General features: G+C 46.1%; 2 protein-coding genes across 2 annotated transcripts; one reads left to right on the top strand and one right to left on the bottom strand.

The window, feature by feature from the left end:
* Positions 1-741: 741 nt before the first annotated feature.
* Positions 742-5,608, top strand: LOC125545808 (uncharacterized). Its single transcript, XM_087513861.1, has one exon. It carries the CDS (start codon positions 989-991, stop codon positions 5,156-5,158), a length of 4,170 nt encoding a protein of 1,389 aa, XP_087369987.1. The 5' UTR covers positions 742-988; the 3' UTR covers positions 5,159-5,608.
* A 1,956-nt stretch (positions 5,609-7,564) lies between these two features.
* Positions 7,565-11,140, bottom strand: LOC125545809 (putative protein S-acyltransferase 7). The gene is made up of 5 exons (XM_048709843.2): positions 10,871-11,140; positions 10,090-10,272; positions 9,087-9,383; positions 8,438-8,671; positions 7,565-8,345 (listed from the first exon to the last, which is right to left on the bottom strand). Exons 1-5 carry the CDS (start codon positions 10,943-10,945, stop codon positions 7,914-7,916), a joined length of 1,221 nt encoding a protein of 406 aa, XP_048565800.2. The 5' UTR covers positions 10,946-11,140; the 3' UTR covers positions 7,565-7,913.
* Between the last annotated feature and the right edge of the window lie 7,287 nt (positions 11,141-18,427).

Here is an 18,427-nt window from a genome sequence, read left to right on the forward strand (position 1 = left end):
TCCTCATCGCCCGGTCCCATGACCTAGATACACCATCGCAACTCCGCTCCCTCGCACGTCGTACCATCTCAGCTCGTCGTCGGTCGCCCTCTCCTGTTGGTCACAGCTCACCGTTTCAACATCCCGGCTCACTGGTCGGTTCATATTGGGGTTCATATTAGGATACAACATCATAGCTTGTGAAACGAGAAAAGTTAATGTCAAAGATCTTGTCTAGAAACTCATATTGGGATTCTACAAACAATTAAATAAGACTAGCTAATTATCCATGCATTGTAACAGGGACATATATATTCTAATGGCTCAACAGCAATCATGTCCGACATATACGTTGCACCTAACATATTCTAGATTTTCGTAAGATTTGAATATGGGTATGGGAAAGTAAAAAAAAGTTTTGATTTAGTTAAGATTTGACTTGATTTAGATAATATTATAGACTAGTATCATATACGTGGTATGATTCTACCTAGTACAAGAGGTCTAAGAGACGATGCATTTAGATGATTGTCTATATACTCCTTCTGTAAACTAATATAAGAGCGTTTAGATCATTAAAATAGTGGTCTAAACGCTTTTATATTAGCTTACGAAGGAAGTATTTTTTCACTATGATGTGTCAAGAGACAGAAGCGATCAAGCCTCCTCACAGCACGGGCTGAGTGAACATCAGCCCATCCCCCATGGGGTGAGAGGGCGATTCGTCGAGGAGCCATGGACACAATGATTACAGAGGCACGCTTCGAACCGATTCGTTTCTGGACGATCTTAAATAAAGAAGAAAAGAAGATTCGTTTCTGGAAGAGCGTGCACTGGACCCAGCGATTACATAGGCACGCTTTGAACTGGTTCGTTTCTTTCTTTTCCCTCCTCTGGCTCTCCCATACGAGGGGAAGAATGTGTGCGTCGTCGCCACCACCCAGCTCAGCTAGCCTCCACCAATTCAACTAGAAACCAACCCAACCAGCCGGCACAAGGAGAGGGAGCCATGGCCGAGCTCGCGGCGGGCGCCGTGAGCTCCCTGCTGGTCGTCATACGCAGTGAGGCGCGGCTACTGCGTGGCGTCCGGGACGACGTACAGTTCATCAAGGAGGAGATGGAGAGCATGAAGAGCTTCCTGACGCACCTGGCCAAGTCGGCACCCCCCGGCGGCGAGCACGATGAGCAGGTGCGCACCTGGATGAACCAGGTGCGGCTGCTCGCCCAGGACTGCAACAACTGCATCGACCTCTACCTCTACAGGGGGAACCCTGACATCCACCGTGCCAGGGGCGGGCTCCGTGGCTACCTCTGGTGGGCGACCTGGTTCCTGCACAAGCTGGTCGCACAGCACCGTGCGGCTCAGCAGCTGCGCCTGCTCAAGGAGCGGGCGCGCGACGTTGGCGAGCGGCGGATGAGATATGGCGTGGAGGTTCCAGCCAAGTCAGGGAAGGAGCAATCGCCTCCGACGGCAGCATCGTCATCGAAGGCTGCTATGGTTGGTGGCTATGCTGCTGTTGGGGACGACGATGATGAAGAAGAAGAAAACGGTGACGATCAACTCATGGGGGTGATGGTAGCCAGCGGTCATTCTGCTCGAAGAGCCTTCATTGAGCCTCGCACTCTAGACGACTACGTCAAGGCAAAGCTATGGAAGTGGGCATATGGAGTTCCTTCACAAGCCAGCGAAAGTTTGTCCATGGTCGTGGTGGCGGCACCCTACACATATCAGGACCTCATCGCTCTTGTACAAAAAATTTGGCTTTTGAGTCAAAACCCGGAGGGCGGCTACCATCGCATTGTCGTGGTTGACATCCCAGCTGTGCACCTGCATTTTGCGCCGCTACGACCCAAGGAAGTTCTCTTCTACATTTTACGCGAGCTCAAGCATGCCAAATCCCAACCCCAGGATCAAAGCACAGAAGGCCAAGTGGAGGAGAAGTATCTTGACCCTTGGTCAGCTTACATGAGAAGATTGCAAATTTACAATGAAAAGAAGAGGGCTATTGCTCTTCTTCAAATTGATGAGAATATCAAAGAGATGAAGATTTATGATAAGATTGACAAAATCAGAAGTGACATTCAAGGTCGACTAGAGAATAAGGGCGACAAGCTGCAGGATAATTTTGACCAGTTGGACCTAGATGTACTACTTCAGCTGCTGCTCCAGGCAGCGTCGCAACAAGATCAAAAAGGGAAGACCAAAGACATGCATAGGTTACCAGTGTGGGACAACAGCAACATCATTGTCAAGAAGCTTAAAGAGCATATGGAAGCAAAGGAAAAGGACAAGAATCTTGAAGAGGAAGAAGCAACCAAGCATATGGGGGCAGAAGAAGGAAAAGAAGCTGCAGCTAAGCATAGGGAGGAAGGAGGAGGAGGAGAAGCAACAGGCAAACATACGGAGGACGGGGAAAGAGAAGCAACCATACATATGGAGGAGAAGGAAGGAGGCGGGGGAGGGGGGGAAACAGCCAAGCATATGGTGGAGGAAGGAGGCGGAGAAATCAAAGGTCAGCTGACGGCACAGATTCAGCTCAATGAGGCACAATATGCACACATCCTGCGGAAGTTGTTCCCCAAGAGCAGCAGCAAGCCCCTGCAAGCTTCGGACAGATCCTTCGACAAACAAGCTACAAAGACCACAACAGCTACACTGGGTGAGGATCAAATCAAAAAACTCATCGACGACGCAAAACAAGACATCCTACGGGAGCTGCAGCAAGGCAAATATGACAAAAGTGAAGGGACAGGTGAACCTGGTGCTCCGGATCAAAACACACAAACTGTTTCTGAAAACATATTTGCCCGTTTCACGGATCAGATGATGGACAAAATGAAGCACGAGTTCAAAGAGCAGCTTAAGATCAAAGGGCTCGTGGACGAGATTAAAAAAAACTTGAATCGTCTTCCGGACTCGAATAATTATGAATGCCCCCTGTTTATCCTCAAAGTTGATGAGCTGATGGATGTTTCTGCTTGGGAGGATACCAGAAATGCTTTGAGCCTGTTAAACTGCAGCGCTGATTTGATGATTGTCACCACCGCGAAGGACATCCAGCTGGCTAAAGAATACTGCTATCCACCGCGAGAACCTATAGACTATTCTCTTGCTGGCCTCTACCATGATGCAGTACTCGAGCTTACTAGTCAGCAGAAGAATGAAGACAGCTATAACCCCCAAATTTTTCATGATATCTTGTACGAGTGTGAGCCACATGAATTCTGCATGAAGGTGTTCACTCATGCTCTGTATGCTAACCCCAAGAGGAGCGGTGAGGAATTACACAAGCTGCACAGCACCCTGCGGGCTTTACCAACAATATCATTCAACAGCATTGCTAAGGTGATGTTCAAGTTCTCTTACAATGACCTGCCTAAAGAATACAAGTCCTGCTTGCTGTACCTAGCTATCTTCTCTCCCGTACAAAAGATCAGGCGGTCAACCTTGATTGCACGCTGGGTTGCAGAAGGGCTGACATCCAAGGAAGATTGGCCCAGTTCTGTGCGTCAGGCCAACCGATGTTTTGACACACTCGTTGGCCGGTGCCTTGTTGATCCTGCTGATATTGATGCCATGGGAAAAGTAAAGAGCTGCGTCGTAAGTGATTCAGTTCATGGATTCATCACCACCATCGCCAGGAAACAACACATTGTGGAGACACGCCTGTCACATCACTTGGCTCGCCACTTCTCCATTTTCAATGATCTCCAACTCCGCAGCTCTGATAGAATTGATCAATTCTTCCATGGGCTCTATAAATCATCTCAAGTATCCCTGCTCAAGGTGCTAGATCTAGAAGGTTGTCGGTGCTTTCTTGAGAAGAACCATCGGTACCTCAAGGAAATCTGCAGCAAGATGTTACTGCTCAAGTATCTGAGCCTAAGGAAAACAGATATTACCCAGCTACCAAGTGAAATCAACAACCTCCGTGAGCTAGAGGTACTGGATATCCGACAAACTGATATACCTTCACATGCAGCAACACATATCCTGCTCTTGAAGCTGAAGCGCCTGCTAGCTGGTCACACTGATCCAAGCAATTTTGAATCCAGTCCCCGGATTCCTCATAGTGTCGACAAAATGCTAAACATGGAGGTACTATCCAATGTAAAGGCTCAGAAGAGTCGTGATTTAAAAGATATTGGAAAGCTATGGCAGCTGAGGAAGCTAGGTGTGGTTATCCATGATATGGATAGCCACCTCAGGAATTTGCTTCAGGAGATCGGTGACTCACATGAGTGCCTCCGTTCTCTGTCAATCACTACTACTCCCGTAGCCTCACCACGCAAGGCTACTCCTTCCAGTGCAGAGTTGCCTGGCTCTCTCTTAAAACACTTCCCCAAGATCCTTGAGAGTCTAAGCATCAGGGGAACCACACAGAAGGGGCGTCTTCTTCCATTGTTCATAAAAGGTGACAACAACAAACTTGCCAAGATAACTCTATGTCACACTCTGCTGAGCCAAGATGATCTGGAAGTCCTTGCCAAGTTGCCCAAGTTACGGTGTGTCAGGCTCCAACATATTGTATGCACCGAACACAAGCTGAACTTCAAGGAAGGTGAATTCAGATGCCTCAAGTACCTTCTTGTTGAGGACTTGGACTTGACTAATATTACTTTTGAGGATGAGGCAGCCAGTGAGCTCGAGAAGATGGTTTTGTCTATCAGCAGCAAATGTTCTATTTCTGGAGTTGACAATCTTCTTAAACTGAATGAGCTTGAGTTGAACAGCAGCTTCTGCGGCAGTTTGCTTGACGATGCCAAACAGATAGCCAAGCTAACTCTTCGTGGTACATTGCTAGAGCAAGATGCTCTACAAACACTCACCAAGAAACCAAATATACGCTCTCTGGTGCTCCTGGACAAGTCTTTGAGTGGAAGTCAGAACAAGATTACATTGAAAAAAGATGAGTTCTTATGGCTCAACCTTCTTGTTGTTGACTGCTTAGCCATTACCGAGATTGATTTCAACAGCGGGTCAGCTCCTAGGCTTGAGAAGATTGTCTGGTCATCTTCCACATCTCTCTCCGGCATCAAGAAACTTCCCAGATTGAAGGAGCTCGAGTTCAACGTCAACGGTGTTGGTGGCCAAGTCCCTGATCAGGTGAGGGAGGCCATTAAATACCATAAAAACAAGCCTACTCTTAAAATTAACAGACCAGAAACTCAAGCCTAAGCAAAAGGATATGAAGAAGAGGATTACGATGATGCTGCAGCACTATCTCTCTGCTGGAAGAAACAGGTTTGACACCCGAAGGGCCTGTCCTTTCATCCCATGGTGTGGTTTGCGTGTGCTAGTGTGGATTGCAATATGTTCTGCTTGTCTGTTGATTTCTTTCTGCTGCGTGTTTATGTTCTGCGTGCATTACAACTGAAGTATGTCCGTTTACTTGCTCTACATGAGTGCCCTAGTGGCTCCAATTGAGCATAAACGGTTGTATCTATGCTTGGATTTAAATTCGTGTGGCTTTCCTCTGTATCGAACATCATTTGCATTTGTGTACAGTATCATGTAATAAAGTGGGGTGTTTGTGGACACATTTGACTTCTTATTAATGCAAAGTGTGATATCATTGTGCTTTGATTGGGTTCTGCAACTCAAAGATGAACTGATGTGTGTCATGATATAGTTACCTGTAATGTAAGCATCCATTTGCTTCAAATCAGCTGAGTAGCTGTTACACTGATGCCTGCCTAGGTACTTGAAGCAGAAATTCATGCAGATTAAGCAAGTGCGATCCACAACTGTCTGCATCTCCAGATCGCCAGGCAAGCATTAGCGTACATTTGGTTGGCAGACAACCTCCTGATCTGTGTAGTTTCTCCAACTGTTTGCCGGTGGAGAAGCCAATGCAGTTCCAGAATTTACCAATCCACTTAAACTGTGCAGACACATGCAGCAATCACGGCTCTTCACTTGCTCATGTAAGAAATCAGATCGAAGCATGAGACCTGCAGAGACAGAAGCACGGCCTATTAGGCGTGTCGAGGAGGAAATTCAGCAAGAGAATGTAATCTCTGCTGCTCTAATTCCTATTTGGGATAAGCAGATCGGAAGGAGTTGGAGCCTTGGAGGAGGCGCGGTGCGCCCACCTTACCTCGAATCTGAACGACGACGAGCCGCAAAACACGACACTGACGACGGCTTTGTCCTTCCGCTTCGTTGGTATTGGGCGATCTTTCCTATGTCGACCGAGGCCGCGACGAAGGAGGGGGAGGACCAGCGATGGCAAAGGGAATCGGAGGCCACGGCGAAGGTGCGGCCGCCGACCCTGGCCGAGGAAGAGAGAGGAAGGGATTGCGGGGGCGCGGGGGCTTGACGGTGGCGGCGTCGATACGGATGAAAAAAAGTGCATTTTCCTTTCATTATTGGATAAATTTAATTTTGCTACCCAAAAATCCAATTTTTTTTGGAATAATTCACCTTTTTAGAACAAGACGTAGGCGCTCATATATACGCGCGTACACTCATCCACCCCTACGAACACACACGCACACCCTACTCCTACGAGCACGTCCGAGACACTGAGCCGGCATATCATCTTGAGATTGACGAAATCATCACGGGTGCCATGTAGTCGACCGGAACGTCTCCTCCCACTGAACACGCACCGCTGAAATTCTAAAATAAATCTAGAATAATGCGAGCAACGGGACTTGATGGGTTTGGGATACCACTATCCTCCTAACCATCCAACTATAAGTTGGTTCGCGAATAATTCATCTTTTGAGGGTTGTGCGTCCTGTCCTGCAGTGGTCGAGAGGTTTGCCGTGAGGGCGGGCTTGTGGCCAAGGATGCCGGGGCGACGGCCTAGTACATGTCTTGGCTCTCTAGCGAGCAGTGTGTTAGCAGGTCTTGGCAATGTGTTTCGGAGATGTGGGTGGCGGGATGCACGGTTGTTGGTGGTCCTGGCAAAGTTGTCGCAGGCGGTGGCGGCCTAGCCCTGATCTGGATCTGGAGTTCCCGATCGCTGCAATAGTCCCTCATCAGGTAGGGTATGTGGCAATGTCCTATTGGCGCATAGGGTTGGATGGGTCAAGCGAAAGCTTTGTGTCTTGGCTCTGGTGGTGGTGATGCCTGCAGGTGTCGCATTCCCCTTGGGGCGCTGCTTTGGTCTTCCCCCTCCCCATCGGCACTGTGGGTGAAACTTGCGTTTGTTTTGATGGACACTATGGTGATCGCGCATGCCGGTGTTACAATCTTAAGGTGTCGTTGATGAGTGTGGGTGGTTATCACTGTAGCGACGAATCTCCTGTGCTTCTCCTCGGCAACATTCTAGCGTCGTCTAGTAATGCACTCATGTGCGCTTTTCGCATCTTTTGTGTGTTTTTTCTGTGTTTGGTCAGCCTTTGAGGATTTCGCGATTTTCGCGTCTTTTGTGTGTGTTTTCTGTGTTTGATCAGCATTTGAGGATTTCGCGTCTTTCATGTGTTTTTTTCTGTGTTCAGCCAAATATAAAGCAGGGCGAGCATGTTTCTAGTAGTAGAGTAGCACACTGCCATTTCATGAGCAATAACAAGATGGTGAAGTTTCCTACAAGGAATGCAGCAACAACAAAATCAACATCTGGCCACTAAAAAAGAGGCAGAAATTCAAGCTTTGGAGTGGCAGCATAAATTGAAAGGTACAATGCCGTTCACAATCTTTGACAACGGAAGCCAAAGCAAACCAATCCATTTCCGGGTTCACCACTCCAAACTATATACAGACACAATTAAGATTCTACTCAACTGGAGACCTCACACACCAACAATCTGCTTAAAAACCACTGATACATGATGCAAGAATTAACAACCAGGTCATAGCCCTAATAACAACATCAGCGACCTCGAGTCTCAACCGGACACCAAACTACGAACAAGCTGGCACTAACATACACCCCTTAGTCCTCCACTATAGCTGCTTACATGGCCACATTGGCCAGTCACCATCACCTGCCCGCTTCGACTCCCCAGCTCGTCCGTGGTGGGTTCATCACCGAGGAGCCTTGCTCATCCAAGCCTCCAACCACGAGGGCGTCACGGCTTAGATCTGGTGATGCGTTGCGGAACCTGCCATCCTTGTCCTCCAGCAAGTTGCCCAGACCTCCCAGGTCGCCTATCTCAGCTGCCATCCTGGGCTCATCCCATGCCACCGGCTTTCTGCCCATCTCGATGTCGCCGACAGCTCTCCCCATGTTTGGGCTCATGAAACCGTTCGTCGAGCGAGGCCTCAGGCCCTGCTCCTGTGGAACTCTGGCGCCGAAGTTGTTCCTGGAAGCAGGGATCGGCGTGAAGAAGATCTCCTTGATGTTCTCCACGACTCCCCTGTTGTATGGGTTGGCCCGTTGGTCATAGCGATACCTGAAGTTCTCATATGTTGTCTACAGCAGTAAAAGGCAACAATGGTTAGCAACTGACAGAACGGATCACAATGCGAGACTGGGAATATACCATTTCAGGGAACATCACTTACCTGGTTAGTGCTCATGAGATACAAGTGAAACACTGAGAGGCCACCAACAAACCAAACCGCGATAAACGTATAGACAACCAGAGCAATAGACGCAGGGGTCTTTGCCATTGCCTTCCATATTGTTATCTGCTCCGCATCTCTGATCTTAATAATGTACACCCAGGAGAATCCAAAGACATAGAGGCAGAGAAGAGTCGTTGAGAAGACGAACATATAAAAGAACCTGTAATTCCGCTGCACAATCATATGCAAACTTGTAAGCACTTCAATTATTTCAGAATCTATCAATCAAACAGAACTGGGCATAATGAAACAGGAAACTCTATATACCACAATATGAAGTGCTAGTATACTATTCTGTCAGCATATGCAAGTGAATCAAGCTAACAAGTTTAGACCTCGCGAAATGACTTTAGGTTTTGTTGATTTATTGCGCGATGATTTTATTGAAAAAGGCCGTGCTCGCGGTATGGCAATTTTAATTGTAAAAACGTCAGGGCGGTGTTACTTCGTGCCACACGTGTGGCACTTATCATTTGGGTAGATAAATTCTCATGAACCAAAATATGAGCGCGGCATGCACAAGACGATGCAAAAAAAAGGTAGGGCATGCTATTTATAGGTATATGTATTCGGTTAATGAACTTACAAGTCCTATGCACTGCCCAACCCATGGGCAGTGATGGTCAAATCGCTCGACACAGTTGTTGCAGATAGAGCAATGGGAGCATCGAGGAGGCCGGTACAGCATACAGGTGTCACAGTACTTTGTCTTCACAGTGATTCCATTCACAACAACATCCTTCACTCGGGGCAAACGCAATGGTGGAGTCTGGTTAGCTCCAACTTCAGCATTGCCTTCAAAACCTTCAGGTTCTGGAGGATGTGCATTTCGAGGTATGATTCCTGGATCCCTCCCAGAAGTGAGAAATAGAAGACTCAAATCCTGCAAAGTGACAGGTGACAGAAATGCCAAAGCAGTAAGTGAAGAGTACTGTGGATACATACACTTTTCTGTTTACCAGGAAAAATCACAAACAGAGACAACAACATTGTATTTTATATCCAGTTTGCAAGATATGAGGGGATAGCAGCATCAGAATATGCTAGTGCTACTTGCCAACAAGTGCAAGGATGCAACAAGCTATGGCCCCCTTCCTTAATATCCTCAAACTCAATTGCATTTATAAAATCAGGATCAATTGGGCGATAAACATGCCATGCATGATCAAGGAAGGTATTACAGTTCAGTTAGCGAATATCATAGTTCAGATCTATATTATCTTGAACAAATCGGCAAATTAACGAACAATTTAAAACAAAGGCACATACTCATAGTAGTACAAACTGTACTTCAACTCAGATGTTTCTGACTTCCTATTGATTGGACATGTAATCACATAAAACCCAGAATATATTCACAGCCTTGTAACTGAACCACATTGGTTCTTTTAATGGAAATTGGAGGGAGGCCTCCCTCTCTTTCATAAAAAAAGAAGATTCACAGCATGCACATTATCTGAACTTGAAAAGCAGCTTGTAAGTAATGAAGATCCCACCGACTATCCCCAAACAATAGCATGTACTGAGTGCAAGACATATCTAAAAATCAAGGAAGAAGGTGATCCGAAAGGGGTACAAATGGTACTCACATATGCCGTGAATACAACTGCCACAACCATCACCGTTAACCCCAGGCCATAAGAGAAGCTATTCATCAATTCTTTCGCGACGAACACACAGAAGACCGTTACTGGAGCGATAATGAGGAACATGGTGACAAACAAGGATCTCGCATCAGGTCCAAATATAAACCTCCCCTGGAGGAAAAACACCTGCAAATAGACAGTACATCATATCAGTCCCAGTCACATTTTCCCCACTGCTTACCTGCACAAAAACAGTCTGAAGATCTCATACAGAATTACAGACAACTTCGTCCCAAGCTAATGTAGGCACCAATGACACTTTCTCTATGCATAATTCCCTCGGGAAAGAACAAGATGAAGCGAGATGTATATTTACATTTAGCATCATCAGGTGGAAGGACCATTAATACATCCATTACTAGAACTATTAAGTCTCAGCTAAAACTCATCTCCTTACCACATTAACTAGCGCCGAATCAAAACTATCCACTGGCGTTTACTGTCCTTGTCATGAACAAGAACAGGAACAAGGACACCACATACATGTCCCAGAACCTACACTCCCCTAGAAGGCTAGCACACGATGCACAAAATCGTAGTAAAACACAAGGGGAAAAAACGAGCAACCATCTACGCGGAGCTCAGCCGAAGGACCCTAGCATGCATTTCCGCAGGCCAATCTAGCGACCACCTCGAGGACGCACAGATCCGCGCGCGCACCCGATAAAATGGGGGAGAGAAACATGGAAGGGAGGGTAGAGGAGAGGGGAGGCGGCGGGCTCACATTGTTCCCTTTCCAGGCCTGGTACACCAGCGGCCCCTCGCCGCCGGAGCCGGCGCCGGCGCTCGCGCCGTTCATCGCCGCGGCCCTCCCGGGCCAGCAATCCCCGGCGGGATCACGCCCCGGATCGCGGCATGGCCGCCGGAGAGCTCCCGCGCCCGCTCCGCCTGCCGCCGCTGGCCGCCGTGAGCTCCCTCCCAATGCCCGCCCGCCGCCGCGCCGCCGCCGATGCCGGGAGCCCAGACAGAGAAACCTGACACACCCCGAGAGAGAGAGAGAGAGCGAAGCGGATGGAGGGGGGCTCGCTAGCTGGGGACGCGTAGTAATAACCGGGTCCGTGCCTTTTTGTTTTGCGTTGACACCCCTGGAGTTTTAGGATTTTTTACTTTCCTCCTCGTAGTCATTAGATTAGAGCTGAGTAGCTCATTTGAATATGATTGAGTAGCTTCTCCCCTTTCTAGTCTCCATGTGTTTTGTTTGTTTAATGGACGTTGGTGTGCTGTGATCTGTGCTGCTGAAAGTTGCTCCAGTGGGGTTAGTACAACTGAAATGTGGAACCATTCTCCTAAAAAAAAGGTGGCACCATTTTGTAATTCAAATACATCCCTTGAACAGTTGAACTGGAAAAGAGAAGGAACACGGTGCCTGTCTTTCGGATGGATTGTCAGATATAATCATATAACTGAAATGCATATAGTGGGAGGAGCTGAGGAAAATGATAGCAATGTTGGTTAAAATGTACTACTACCTCCTGTCCATATTATTTGTCGTTAACTTAGTACAACTTTGTATTAAATCAATAATAATTAATATGGACTGGAGGGAGTACTATAGGTTTTTGGACGGTGCTACGCGTCGACCGGCCAATGCAAGAAGAAAATCAGCCGGCTCCGGGGTTGTTGAATCTGCACTGCGACTTGTTTGTGTGAAACATAGGCCAGATTGTGCTCATTGTTTGCAACAAAGCACATGTCGTGTTCGTCGATCTGTGTCGGATGCAGTTGGACGTTTGAAACATAGGACATGTTGCAAACACAACATGTTGGGTAACGTAGCAGAAATTCAAAATTTTCCTACGTGTCACCAAGATCTATCTATGGAGAAACCAGCAACGAGGGAAAGGAGAGTGCATCTACATACCCTTGTAGATCGCTATGCGGAAGCGTTCAAGAGAACGGGGTTGAAGGAGTCGTACTCGTCGTGATCCAAATCACCGGAGATCCTAGTGCCGAATGGACGGCACCTCCGCGTTCAACACACGTACAACCCGGTGACGTCTCCCATGCCTTGATCCAGCAAGGAGAGAGGGAGAGGTTGAGGAAGACTACATCCAGCAGCAGCACAACGGCGTGGTGATGGTGGAGGAGCGTGGTACTCCAGCAGGGCTTCGCCAAGCACCGCAAGAGACGAGGAGGAGAGAGGTAGGGCTGCGCCAGGGAGAGATCAAATCGTGTATCTTGGGCAGCCCAAAACCCCCACTATTTATAGGAGAAGGGGAGGAGGGTGCGCCCCCTCTAGGGTTCCCACCCCTAGGGGGCGGCAGCCCTAGATGGGATGGAGGGGGGCGGCCAAGAGGGGGGCGCGCCCTAGGGTGGGCCTTAGGCCCATCTGCGCCTAGGGTTTCCCCCTTCTCCTCCTAGCTGCGCCTTGGGCCTTGTGGAAAGCGCACCAGCCCACTCAGGGGCTGGTCCCTTCCCACTCTTGGCCCATGCAAGCCTCCGGGGCTGGTGGCCCCACTTGGTGGACCCCCGGGACCCTCCCGGTGGTCCCGGTACGTTACCGATAAAATCCGAAACTTTTCCGGTGACCAAAACAGGACTTCTCATATATAAATCTTTACCTCCGGACCATTCCGGAACTCCTCGTGACGTCCGGGATCTCATCCGGGACTCCGAACAACATTCGGTAACCACATACAAACTTCCTTTATAACCCTAGCGTCATCGAACCTTAAGTGTGTAGACCCTACGGGTTCGGGAACCATGCAGACATGACCGAGACGTTCTCCGGTCAATAACCAACAGCGGGATCTGGATACCCATGTTGGTTCCTACATGTTCCACGATGATCTCATCGGATGAACCACGATGTCGAGGATTCAATCAATCCCGTATTCAATTCCCTTTGTCTAGCGGTATTGTACTTGCCCGAGATTCGATCGTCGGTATCCCGATACCTTGTTCAATCTCGTTACCGGCAAGTCTCTTTACTCGTTCCATAACACATCATCCCGTGATCAACTCCTTGATCACATTGTGCACATTATGATGATGTCCTACTGAGTGGGCCCAGAGATACCTCTTCGTCACACGGAGTGACAAATCCCAGTCTCGATTCATGCCAACCCAACAGACACTTTCGAAGATACCTGTAGTGTACCTTTATAGCCACCCAGTTACGTTGTGACGTTTGGCACACCCAAAGTATTCCTAAGGTATCCGGGAGTTGCACAATCTCATGGTCTAAGGAAATGATACTTGACATTAGAAAAGCTTTAGCATACGAACTACACGATCTTTGTGCTAGGCTTAGGATTGGGTCTTGTCCATCACATCATTCTCCTAATGATGTGATCCCGTTATCAACGACATCCAATGTCCATGGTCAGGAAACTGTAACCATCTATTGATCAACGAGCTAGTCAATTAGAGGCTTACTAGGGACATGGTGTTGTCTATGTATCCACACATGTAACTGAGTTTCCTATCAATACAATTCTAGCATGGATAATAAACGATTATCATGAACAAGGAAATATAATAATAATCAATTTATTATTGCCTCTAGGGCATATTTCCAACAGTCTCCCACTTGCACTAGAGTCAATAATCTAGTTCACATCGCCATGTGATTAACACTCACAGGTCACATCGCCATGTGACCAACATCCAAGAGTTTACTAGTGTCACTAAACTAGTTCACATCATCATGTGATTAAGACTCAATGAGTTCTGGGTTTGATCATGTTTTGCTTGTGAGAGAGGTTTTAGTCAACGGGTCTGCAACATTCAGATCCGTATGTACTTCGCAAATCTCTAGGTCATATTATAAATGCTGCTTCCACGCTCCACTTGGAGCTATTCCAAATGGTTGCTCCACTATACGTATCCGGTTTGCTACTCAGAGTCATTCGGATAGGTGTTAAAGCTTGCATCGATGTAACCCTTTACGCCGAACTCTTTATCACCTCCATAATCGAGAAACATGTCCTTATTACTCCAAGGACAATTTTGACCGCTATCTAGTGATCCACTCCTGGATCACCTTTGTACCCTCTTGCCAGACATGTGGCAAGGCACACATCAGGTGCGGTACTCAGCATGGCATACCGAATAGAGCCTGTGACAAAAGCATAGGGGACGACATTCATCCTTTCTCTTTCTTCTGCCGTGGTCGAACTTTAAGTCTTAACTTCATACCTTACAACTCAGGCAAGAACTCCTTCTTTGACTGATCCATCTTGAACACCTTCAAGATCATGTCAAGGTATGTGCTCATTTGAAAGTACCATTAAGCGTTTTGATCTATCCTTATAGATCTTGATGCTCAATGTTCAAGTAGCTTAATCCAGGCTTTCCATTGAAAAACACTTTCCAAATAACCCTATATGCTTTCCAGAAATTCTACATCATTTCTGATCCACAATATGTCAACAACATATACTCATCAGTGCTCCCACTCACTTCTTTGGAAATACAAGTTTCTCATAAACTTTGTATACACCCAAAATCTTTGATCATCTCATCAAAGCATACATTCCAACTCCGAGATGCTTACTCCAGTCCTTAGAAGGATTTCTGGAGCTTTGCACACTTATTAGCATCTTTCAGGATTGACAAAACCTTCCGGTTGTATCACATACAACCTTTCCTCAAGAAAATCGTCGAGGAAACAATGTTTTTTGACATCCTATCTGCAAGATTTCATAAATAATGCAGTAATCGCTAATATAGTTCCAACAGACTCTTAGCATCGCTACGAATGAGAAAGTCTCATCGTAGTCAACTCCTTGAACTTGTCGGAAAACATCTTAACGACAAGTCGAGCTTTCTTAATGGTGATACTTACCATCATTGTCCGTCTTCCTTTTAAAACCCATATGTACTCAACAGCCTTACGACCATCGAGCCGTTCTGCCAAAGTCTACACTTTATTTTCATACATGGATCCTCTCTCGGATTTTATGGCCTCGAGCCATTTATCGGAATCCGGGCCCACCATCGCTTCTCCATAGCTCGTAGGTTCATTGTTGTCTAGCAACATGACTTCCAAGACAGGATCACGTACCACTCTGAAGTAGTACGCATCCTTGTCATCCCACGAGGTTTGGTAGTGACTTGATCTGAAGTTTCATGATCACTATCATAAGCTTCCACTTCAATTGATGTAGGTGCCACGGGAACAACTTCCTGTGCCCTGCCACACACTAGTTGAAGAGACGGTTCAATAACCTCATCAAGTCCCCACCATCCTCCCACTCAATTCTTTCGAGAGAAACTTTTCCTCGAGAAAGGACCCGATTCTAGAAACAATCCCTTATTGCTTTCGGTTCTGAGACAGGAGGTATACCCAACTGTTTTGGGTGTCCTATGAAGATGCATTTATCCGCTTTGGGTTCGAGCTTATCAGCCTGAAACTTTTCCACATAAGTATCGCAGCCCCAAACTTTTAAGAAATGACAGCTTAGGTTTCTCTAAACCATAGTTCATATGGTGTCATCTCATCAGAATTACGTGGTGCCCTATTTAAAGTGAATGTGGTTGTCTCTAATGCCTAACCCATAAACTATCGTGGTAATTCGACAAGAGACATCATGGTATGCATCATATCCAATAGGGTGCGGTTATGATGTTCGGACACACCATCACACTATGGTGTTCCAGACTGTATTAGTTGTGAAACAATTTCCACAATGTCTTAATTCTGTGCCAAACTCGTAATTCAGATATTCATCTCTATGATCATATCATAGATATTTTATCCTCTCGTCACGACGATCTTTCAACTTCACCCTGAAATTACTTGAACCTTTCAATAATTCAGACTCGTGATTCATCAAGTAAATATACTCAACATCTACTCAAATCATCTGTGAAGTAAGAACATAACGATATCCACTACATGCCTCAGCACTCATTGGACTGCACACATCAAAATGTATTACTTCCAACAAGTTGCTTTCTAGTTCCATTTTACTGAAAACGAGGCTTTCAGTCATCTTGCCCATGTGGTATGATTTGCATGTCTCAAGTGATTCAAAATCAAGTGAGTCCAAACGGTCCATTTGCATGGAGTTTCTTCATGCATATACACCAATAGACATGGTTCGCATGTCTCAAACTTTTCAAAACGAGTGAGCCCAAAGATCCATCAACATGGAGCTTCTTCATGCGTTTTATACCGATATGACTTACGTGGCAGTGCCACAAGTAGGTGGTACTATCATTACTATCTTTTGGCATGAACATGTGTATCACTACGATCGAGATTCAATAAACCATTCATTTTAGGTGTAAGACCATTGAAGGTATTATTCAAATAAACAGAGTAACCATTATTCTCCTTAAATGAATAATCGTATTGCGATAGACATAATCCAATCATGTCTATGCTCAACGCAAACCCCAATCTGGATGGTAGAGGGAGCGTACGATATTTGATCAACCTTGGAAATACTTCCAACACATATCGTCATCTCACCTTTAGCTAGTCTCCGTTTATTCCGTAGCTTTTATTTCGAGTTACTAACACTTAGCAACCGAACCGGTATCTAATACCCTGGTGCTACTAGGAGTACTAGTAAAGTACACATTAACACAATGTATATCCAATATACTTCTATCGACTTTGCCAGCCTTCTCATCTACCAAGTATCTAGGGTAATTCTGCTCCAGTGGTTGTTCCCTTTATTACAGAAGCACTTAGTCTCGGGCTTGGGTTCAACTTTGGGTTTCTTCACTAGAACAGCAACTGATTTGTTGTTCCATGAAGTATCCCTTTCTTGCCCTTGCCCTTCTTGAAACTAGTGGTTTCACCAACCATCAACAATTGATGCTCCTTCTTGATTTCTACAAACATCGCGAATATCTCAAGGATCATCATATATGTCCCTGATATATTATAGTTCATCACGAAGCTAGCAGCTTGGTGGTAATGACTTTGGAGAAACATCACTATCTCATCTGGAAGATCAACTCCCACTCGATTCAAATAATTGTTGTACTCAGACAATCTGAGCACAAGCTCAACAATTGAGCTTTTCTCCCTTAGTTTGTGGGCTAAGAAAATCGTCAGAGGTCTTATACCTCTTGACGTGGGCATGAGCCTGAAATCCCAATTTCAGCCCTCGAAACATCTCATATGTTTCACGACGTTTCAAAAACGTTTTCGGTGCCTCAATTCTAAACCGTTTAACTGAACTATCACGTAGTTATCAAAATGTGTATATCAGATGTTCGCAACATCCACAGACGACGTTCGAGGTTCAGCACACTGAGCGGTGCATTAAGGACATAAGCCTTCTATGAAGCAATGAGGACAATCCTCAGTTTACGGACCTAGTCCGCATAATTGCTACTACCAACTTTCAACTAAATTTTCTCTAGGAACATATCTAAACAGTGGAACTAAAGCGCGAGCTTCGACATAATTTGCGAAGACCTTTTGACTATGTTCAGGATAATTAAGTTCATCTTATGAACTCCCACTCAGATAGACATCCCTCTAGTCATCTAAGTGATTACATGATCCGAGTCAACTAGGCCGTGTCCGATCATCACGTGAGACGGACTAGTCATCATCGGTGAACATCTTCATGTTGATCGTATCTACCATACGACTCATGCTCGACCTTTCGGTCTCTTGTGTTCCGAGTCCATGTCTGTACATGCTAGGCTCGTCAAGTCAACCTAAGTGTTTCGCGTGTGTAAATCTGTCTTACACCCGTTGTATGTGAACGTTAGAATCTATCACACCCGATCATCACGTGGTGCTTCGAAACAACGAACTGTCGCAACAGTGCACAATTAGGGGGAACACCTTCTTGAAATTATTATGAGGGATCATCTTATTTACTACCGTCGTTCTAAGTAAACAAGATGCAAAAACATGATAAACATCACATGCAATCAAATAATAGTGACATGATATGGCCAATATCATATAGCTCCTTTGATCTCCATCTTGGAGCTCCATGATCATCTTGTCACCGGCATGACACCATGATCTCCATCATCGTGTCTCCATGAAGTTGCTCGCCAACTATTACTTCTACTACTATGGCTACCGGTTAGCAATAAAGTAAAGTAATTACATGGCGTTGTTCAATGACACGCAGGTCATACAATTAATAAAGACAACTCCTATGGCTCCTGCCGGTTGTCATACTCATCGACATGCAAGTCGTGATTCCTATTACAAGAACATGATCAATCTCATACATCACATATCATTCATCACATTCTTCTTGGCCATATCACATCACATAGCATACCCTGCAAAAACAAGTTAGACGTCCTCTAATTGTTGTTTGCATGTTTTACGTGGCTGCTATGGGGTTCT

The sequence above is a fragment of the Triticum urartu genome, chromosome 3A, assembly GCF_056163025.1.
Source record: "Triticum urartu cultivar PI428250 chromosome 3A, HENAU_Tu73, whole genome shotgun sequence".
Taxonomy (NCBI): domain Eukaryota; kingdom Viridiplantae; phylum Streptophyta; class Magnoliopsida; order Poales; family Poaceae; genus Triticum; species Triticum urartu.

Coding starts and splice junctions, on each gene's coding strand:
- LOC125545808 (XM_087513861.1), top strand. CDS start 989: ATGGCCGAGCTCGCGGCGGGCGCCGTGAGCTCCCTGCTGGTCGTCATA.
- LOC125545809 (XM_048709843.2), bottom strand. CDS start 10,945: ATGAACGGCGCGAGCGCCGGCGCCGGCTCCGGCGGCGAGGGGCCGCTG. Junction 10,273..10,870: donor AGGCCTGGAAAGGGAACAAT/GTGAGCCCGCCG, acceptor GTCTATTTGCAG/GTGTTTTTCCTCCAGGGGAG. Junction 8,672..9,086: donor TTGGGCAGTGCATAGGACTT/GTAAGTTCATTA, acceptor ATGATTGTGCAG/CGGAATTACAGGTTCTTTTA.